Source organism: Callorhinus ursinus, unplaced genomic scaffold, assembly GCF_003265705.2.
Source record: "Callorhinus ursinus isolate GAN/ISIS: 27379988/994484 unplaced genomic scaffold, GSC_fseal_2.0 scaffold1, whole genome shotgun sequence".
NCBI classification, from domain to species: domain Eukaryota; kingdom Metazoa; phylum Chordata; class Mammalia; order Carnivora; family Otariidae; genus Callorhinus; species Callorhinus ursinus.
The window spans coordinates 45119846-45128171 of record NW_027397063.1 but is presented as its reverse complement, the minus strand read 5'-3'; the positions used below and the strand labels follow the sequence as shown (position 1 = coordinate 45128171).

General features: G+C 38.6%; 1 protein-coding gene across 1 annotated transcript; it reads right to left on the bottom strand.

Annotated features, from left to right (window-relative positions):
* Nucleotides 1-4672: 4672 nt before the first annotated feature.
* Nucleotides 4673-5968, bottom strand: CCDC54 (coiled-coil domain containing 54). The gene is given in 2 exon segments (XM_025866298.2): nucleotides 4673-5658; nucleotides 5661-5968. Coding segments are annotated over 2 exon segments (1065 nt in total). The 5' UTR covers nucleotides 5740-5968.
* Between the last annotated feature and the right edge of the window lie 2358 nt (nucleotides 5969-8326).

Sequence of the window (8326 nt, the reverse complement as noted above, 5' to 3'; positions counted from 1 at the left end):
TGTCTCAGGAGCCTTCTAGAGCAGCGCTTCTCCCTGCAGGCCCCACCCTTCAACCGCTGTCCTGCCCCGCTAACTGTACCTGCCACTAACCTGCCATAGCTCAGAAAGGCTTCAAGTTCCAGGTTCCTTGCAAATAGTTCTTTTCCAAGGAGATTATATTCCAAAAGACAAATGAGGGAGCAAAGCCTACAATTTTTGCCTCTATCTCAGTGGACCAACATCTCGGTCACCTTTTGTTGAACACTACTATGTGCCGGGAATTATGCTAAGTCCTTTGCATGTACAAATTGTCTCCCTCCTAGCTCAGCTTTCAGTCCTTCACTGTGAAAGATGACCCTGGTTCCACTTTGGCTCTTATTCCATGGACTAGATTCTGAGGAGCCACATGGAACTACCGCCTCCTTCCTCAGCTAAGAACACCCCATCCTAGCTTCTCATCCTTGGAGTTCCTGCCTTGGCTCCCATTTAGATCCTGGCCTTTGTCTCTCTGTTCCCCAAGGTATCCTCCTAGTGCGATCAATCTGTGACATTTTCTCTCCTATCAGACAGTAGAGGGAACAAGGACAGTGGGGACCCTGATCCTGCTTTTGTAGTTACTCTCCTGAATACACTTTGCGTGGCAGTATACAAAGGCTTAGCTCTATGGTGCCATCAATACCAAAACCGCAGGTATATGGTGGTTCAATCGGCTTTTACAGGTTAGCCAAAAAACCCACCCCAACTCTAATACTGTTTCTTTCTAATATGCAATCTGAGTTGCAAACAGTGGATTTGCAAATACATTTTTGGAGCATAGTCCATTGATACATTAGGGACTGTCTACATTTGGGGGGAGTATAAAACAACCCAGAAAAAGTGGCATTTTTGTGGCTTTAAGGAGTCATCTTAAGACGTTACTTTTAGGAATAGCAAAGTCCTTTTCTACATGGGACTTGAGTTGTGTCCCATGAAAAAACTAAATTAAGTTTTAAAGTGAACTGTAGTTTTCTACCCCACATCTAAGCAACAGGCCATAATAATTGGCAGCTGGAGAGAATACCATTGGAAAGTATGCTCCTTAAGGAAAAGACTGGTGTCTTTTCCATTTCTGTTTCTTTACATCTGGCTCAGCTAGTTCCTGGCATTGAATCTGATTTCAGGAAATGTTGGTGAATGTTGCTTTTGAATGAATAGAAACTCTTAGTGTCTGTCTATGCAAGCAAGTATTCCCAACTGAACTAAATTATTTATCTTAAACTGAGTCTCTCCCTTTCCCCTCAAATACTTTTCTCTGATGCTTATTTTTATAGTGTGCAATTAAAGGTTGGCGAGCAGCTGTTACAGATGATGGAATATTGGTTGGATGCCCAGACAGGAGGAGAGCTTCACACCCTGTCTTATTCTTATCACACTATCTTTGGAGAAGGGAGTCAAGAGTTGGTTTGGAGCTTTTGTATTTAGCCTGTCACTTGGTTCATTATTTGTCTGAAGTCTTTTCTGCCTAATAAAAATTTTGAACGTGAGCTCCTCGAGGCAGGGTCTATGGCCCCTTTTAACATCTAGCCTAGAGAAGGAAGGAAATGACTCCCATTTGTTAAGTATCCACTGAGTCAAGCACTGTTCTGGGTGGTTTATACACACATGGTCTCGTTTAATCAAAACAATAGTCTTAAGATATAAGTTGTTCTCAATTTAAAGTTGAGAAAACTGAAGAGCAGATGTCTTAAGGAATTTGCCAAAATCACAGTTAATAAAGTTCACCATTGTACACCTGCTCCTAGCACAGTGCCTGATACATAATAAATTTTCAGTGAACAGCTGTTCTAAGATCTGTTATGCTTTGAACGTCCTCGTTGCTTTCACTGTTTAGTGCTACCTTCACATTAAAGGTGTTTAATTTAATAATAACAATAGTTTGAGACATTTTGGTGAATGCACAATGGTTTCATGTTTGACATACATCATTTAATTATATTTATACTCACTTTTTTGGTAGAGAAGAATGGTGTGTTCTTCTCTTTCTTCCTCTTCTTCTTGACTTTCCTCTTCTTCTTCTTCATCTTTATAAACAGGTAAGCTTCTATCTCTGTCTATCTCTATCATAAACAACTCAACACTCCTGCACTCTTCCTGGTACGCTGCCCTCACCACCTCCTCCTCACCTAAGCTCCTTACTGCAAGGCTCCTCAACCCTCTTTCCTCTCTAATAACAGGAGCACATTTGCTTTTTTCCATCCCCATCTATTGTACATTAGTTGTGCGTGTCCCTGTATTATTTGTCCCATTTGATGTTATGTGTCTATAGTACAGGGAATGTCTTCTGCTTTTTCTTTAATCCCCCATGATCGCTTGACATTAGCAAACACTGAAGATTTATTTACTAAATTAATATGATTTCCTTTTAACGTGTGACAAAACAAAGCTAGCTGAGATGAAATAACAGAGGTTGTGTAGAATTTGTTCAGAACTAAGGTCTTCCAATCCCAGCCCTCTGCTGTTTCCCTAACTCTTTGCCTCTCTAGAGCCATTAAGCAAGTGCTAGGGGGCAGGTAAGGGGAGAATGAGTGAAAGCATGCATTAATACAGAAGCCCAGGTGACTCAGGCAAATACCAGCTGAGTCACTTTTTACTTTCGTTGAAGCCAGTTGTTATGTCATTTATCTTTTTCACAGCCTACCTTTCCCTGTTACTCTCTGATGTGAGGGTCACACCCAATGTGCTGAACTAGAACTTTGGTGGTTCCTGCGGATATCTCTGATGGCAGAGAAATACATAGAGATCGCTAGTGCCCTTACCAGAATAATACCTTACCTTATTAACACAGTTATCACATTTAACACAAACCCTCTTCAGGATGCCTGGGTGGCTCAGGCAGTTAAGCGTCTGCCTTCGGCTCAGGTCATGATCCCAGGGTCCTGGGATCGAGTCCCGCATCGGGCTCCTTGCTCAGGGAGGAGCCTGCTTCTCCCTCAGCTTGCCACTCCCCCTGCTTGTACTCTCTCTCTGACAAATAAATAAATAAAATCCTTTAAAAAAATAAAACAAAATAAAAAAAACCCTCTTTATATACAGCCTTGCTTTGTGTAGGTATAGGATGGCCATCCATGCTGCACCTATGGCACATGGATAGATTTTAAAAAGTTATTTTGTGTACACATCTTATCTGTAAATGAGTAAAGAAAGATCAAATGCAATGTATTTGCAAGTGAAAAAAGTTGTATAATTATGATCAGGCTGGCACCAGAAGGTACTCTGTCTTACTGTCATCCTTCTCCCTTCACTTCGTCTATACACACCTTAGCTCCTTTTGTCTCATTTGAAATTGGGTTTTTCTTAGCTACCGCCCAAAACTCTCCTTTCAAGTTATTAACTGAGAATAATTTAAAGTAGTACACTTCCCCAAGAATACTTGTAGTGTAACAGCACAGGATTCTCTATTGGTAGTAGATTTCATCTCCTGAGTTAAGTGGTGAGGGAGACATGTTTTTGCAGCTATTCTGCATGGTATTTAGAAAAATTACATCATGATGGCAATAACCCATTATATCCCAAAATGAAGCCCACCTTGGATATGTAGTGTAGGGCTCATGCTGAAAAAGACCTTGTCATATAAGAATTTATGGTAGCGTAGTGTTGAGATGTAACTTGGTTCACACATACCTTTTTAGATTTTCTCTTTTCCTCTGTATCAAACCTACAGGACATGGTATTTTGTCTCATTTCATGAAAATGTAAAAAATGTCCAGTAAGATCGCCTTTATTTTTTTATTAAGTTCAGGTAGCCAACATATAGTAGAGCATTAGTTTTTGACGTAGTGCTCAATGATTCATTAGTTGCATATAACACCCAGTGCTCATCACAGTATGTGCCCTCCTTAATACCCAACACCTGGTCACCCCCTCCCTTCTTCAACCCTCAGTCTGTTTCCCAGAGTTGAGAGTCTCTCATGGTTTGTCTGCCTCTCTAATTTCCTCCCATTCAGTTTTCCCTCCCTGCCCCTGTATCCTCCACACTATTCCTTATATTCCACAGTGAAACTATATGATAATTGTCTTTCTCTGCTTGACTTATTTCACTGAGCAGAAACATCCCCCTTTAATTGTTTGATGGAGATGAAGCTAAAGTTGAAAGAAAAAAAATCCAATTTTTGCAATGAATATTTTCCTGGCAGTAACTTGTCCTTTCAATGCCCTTTATTTTCATAACTCTAACTTTAGTAGCTCTGATAGTGGGTATCTTTTTCACTGTATGTTGTTTAAAATTTTGTTAGTGGAGTGTGTCTGTGGTATCACAGATCTTATCTACAAAGGCCCCTAACACAAGAGGACATAGGGGATGCGGGCGGGGGGGGGCGGGTGTAGCTCAGTCGGTTCAGTGTCTGCCTTCCTTTCTGCCTGTTGCTCCCCCTGCTGATGAATAAATATCTTAAAAAAAAAAAAAAGACAAGAGGGCATGGGAAACTGATGTGGGGACTACTAATGTGTTCTTCATTCCCTTGATCCCTTAATTCTTTCCTTCCAATTATCTATGACACGGACACTGGGTGAATCCTTATGAATTGCCTTTAAGAAAACAAGAATACTGACAGAAAATGCATCGCGGTTGTCCAATGGGATGATCTATCTTAACTTACCTGAGACGTATAAAAACTTCATAGACAGGGAGCCCACAGCGAGCAAACTACCAAGGACTTCACAACCACCACAAAGACGTGTCAATGCTCGGAACAACCAGTTCACATTTATTTTGTGTCAAATAAAGCAGAAAATAACTCTTTAGTCGAGTTACTTCCTCTTTTGAGAAACCAAAAAGACAGTAAATATAGTTGAAAACAGAGAGACACAATGTGGTCAAACTTGCAATAGGCCTAGTGAATGGACAGTATCTCCGGGTTACAAGTTGTGGTTCCTCAGGAGGGGTGATTGGCCTGGAAAGAAGCCACTGGATGAGTTCCTCCAACTCGGTAGCACTGAGGAAAAATCTCCACTTTCCTCCATGGACAAAAGTTAGCTTGATCCATGTACTAAAGTCTGGGTAAACATAAATATTTGACTTTGCTTTTTTAAAGCTTCTTAATGCATTTTGATGGTTACTTTTTTCCACAGTTCTAATTTTGGGAGAAATTGTTTTGTCCTCAAGATGATAAGTGGCCTCAGGATAACTAGGCACTTTTTCTGGTTCTATTGAAAAGAGTCCATAGTCTGTAGAAGCCGATGTGTTCTTCAGAGTTTCTGGTTGTAGGAGTTTGTGAAGTTGTTCTATGATCTCTTTATCCCTTTCTCCTTCCAGAACTTCTAAACAATGTATGCTGGAGCAAGAATTCTGGTTTTCCAGTTCTGTCACCTTCTTCTTTAAAGTATCAATGTCTTCTTTCATAGAGAAGATATCTTCAGTTATTGTGCATCGTTTGTCTTCATTAACATTCATTCTGGTTTCCAGTACCTCCAACTGCTTCTGATAAAAATCAGTCTTTTCCTGGATTTTGGATACTACACTGACAATATCAGTCATTTGGGTGAGGAGTTCAATTTGGGCAGTTTTAATATCTTGGATTGTTGCTATAAGATTCATTTCTTCATCAGTACTGATAACCTCTTTATCACAATCATAGGAAGTCATAGTTGGATGTCTAGTTGAATTTGGGTGCTGGTTCTTATATGTATGGTAAATATTTTTAAAGATTGTCTGACCCTGGAGGGATTAGAAGTCCACATCTGCCCAGCAGCAGCTTTTACCTTTTTGGTTTGAAGTTTGTACATCTTTCATAATAAAACAAGAGGTAGGGTGATGGGAAACCTGACCAAAATCAAAGAAAGAAGCAGTATCAGAATGAAATGGTCTTTTTCTTACTATTTGTTGGATGTCTTTCCTGATAACATCATAGAATGCCCTATGGAGAACATCAAAGGCAATAGTAGGCACTCTTGGGTGGTTAGCTTCTTATGGGGTGGTCTAACTGGAGAGCTCTGTGAAAAAATGTTCAACTGCATGGAATCCTTTATATGGTAATCATTGACATGGTGCTGATGTCACAATGGCTGCTGGCTTGAAATACATTTAACCAGGGGTGCCTCAGTGGCTCCGCTGGTTAAGTGTCTGACTCTTTTTTTTTTAAAGATTTTATTTATTTATTTGATAGAGAGACATCAAAAGAGGGAACACAAGCAGGGGGAGAGGCAGAAGGAGAAGGAGAAACAGGCTCCCCCCTGAGCAATGAGCCTGATGTTGGGCTCAATCCCAGGACCCTGGGATCATGACCTGAGCTGAAGGCAGATGCTTAACGACTGAGCCACCCAGGTGCCCCAAGTGTCTGACTCTTGATCTCAGCTCAGATCTTGATCTCAGGGTTGTGAGTTCAAGCCCTGCATTGGGTTCCACACTGGGCATGGAGACTACTTAAAAAAAAAAAAAAGTACATTTAACCATAGGGCAATAACTTTCAAAAGTTTTGCTCAGAGGACACTTTTCACTCATAAAAATTGAGGAACACAGACCTTTTTTTTAAATGTAGGTTATATTAATTGATATTCCATATTAGAAATTAAAACTAAGAAAGTCTTAAGATATCAATTTATTAAAATAAGGAAACAAACTTATTACATCTTAAAATAAATGACTTTTTATGAAAAATAATTATATTTTCCAAAAGAAAAAAGTTTACATATTTGCAAATGTTTTAAATACCTGGATTAATAGAAAATACCTAGAATCTCATATCTGCTCCTGCATTATTTCTGTTGTGGTATGTTGTTTTGGTTGAAGGATATGAAGAAAATATGGCCTCATAGAAATATGTAAGTGGAGAGGAGAAAGTATTTTAATAACCTTTTTGAATAATGGAAGACTTTATTCTTTGCTACTCTGCCAAAATTTGACAAATGATAATTGTTTAGAAGTTAGTTGTCATGTGTAATTTTAGACCAGGTCAATACTGTTACATTAAAAATCATTGGTCTATCACCCATTTTAAATGTATGTGTAATAACATGCATTGGTCATTTGGAAAATGATTTATGCAGATCTTCCAATGGTAACTGATTTTGTTATATAATACCAAATATCATATTCATTAATATTACCACCAATCTCACTAGAAAAATCTTTGACTGTTAGAAAGAGGCCAAGCTCATAGTGGCAGATAAAACTTTCTGAAATTTTAATACTAGCTTGAAAAACTTGAAATTTATTAAGCTTGTTGATTGTTTTTCATGAAGTCACAAGCTCCCTACATTTCCTTTTTTTTTGCAAAAATGCCAAATACCCAGATATGAATATTATAGTTTGCCATCAGTTTTTCTTTGAAGTAAAAATGATGTTCCATGAAAAAAGCAGCTAGTTCAGTTTGTAACTCAAATAAGTACCTTTCGTGGAGACAACTATTATCCTTTGGTAAACAGTAGAAGTGCTTTATGTGTACTTCCCATTACATCACACATAACACTAGAAAAAGTACTGAAGGGTTGAGATTTAATAAAATTAACATTTTTATTGCTTTATCAAGGCATTCTGGAGGTAAGCTGGCTTTTACTTTTATTCTTTTCTTTTCTTTGATTGAGTGGAGGTGAAAAATTCAGTCACTATTGACACATTTTAGTACTGCTGCTTTGGTTTGTGTTAAGGTACTGACAGTTTTACATACCATTGCTTTTGCAATGCAATTTGCAAAATGCAAATGTCAACACAGTGAAAAAGGCAAATGGTGCCTTAATATTATTTTTGAAATATTTTTGCTCTCATGGTCCATTGTATGCCATACTTTGAAAACAACTGTCTTAGAATTTTAAAATATGATACATCTCTTATGTTTCTCTTTATAGATTTTTTTAAAGATTTTATTTATTTGAGAGAAAGAGAGCAGAGCTAGAGAGAGAGAGAGAGCATGAGCAGGGGAAGGGGCAGAGGGAGAGGGAGAAGCAGGCTCCCCACTGAGCAGGGAGCCTGCTGTGGGGCTTGATCCCAGGACCCTGGAATCATGACCTGAGCCAAAGGCAGACACTTAACTGAGCCACCTAGGTGCCCCTTTATAGATTTTTCTAAATAACAGTACTTGAAATCCAAACTCTTTAAAATCGTAAATATTTTGTCTTTTTTATATATTGAGGTAAAAACTTCATTACATTCTTTGGCCACATAGGAATAAATGTTTTGGAATTAAATGACATGATAATCATGTCTCTTACAGTACAGCCCCACTCCACTAAAGAAGATATTCCTTCTTGGATCAATGTCAGTTCTAACTCCCTACTAAATCACTCTTTCTCCTATTTATGCTTAATTGCAAGACCAGCTTTGACCTAGCTTTTGGTATAAATCTGAATTTAGGCAAAAGTAATTTAAGAATTTTGG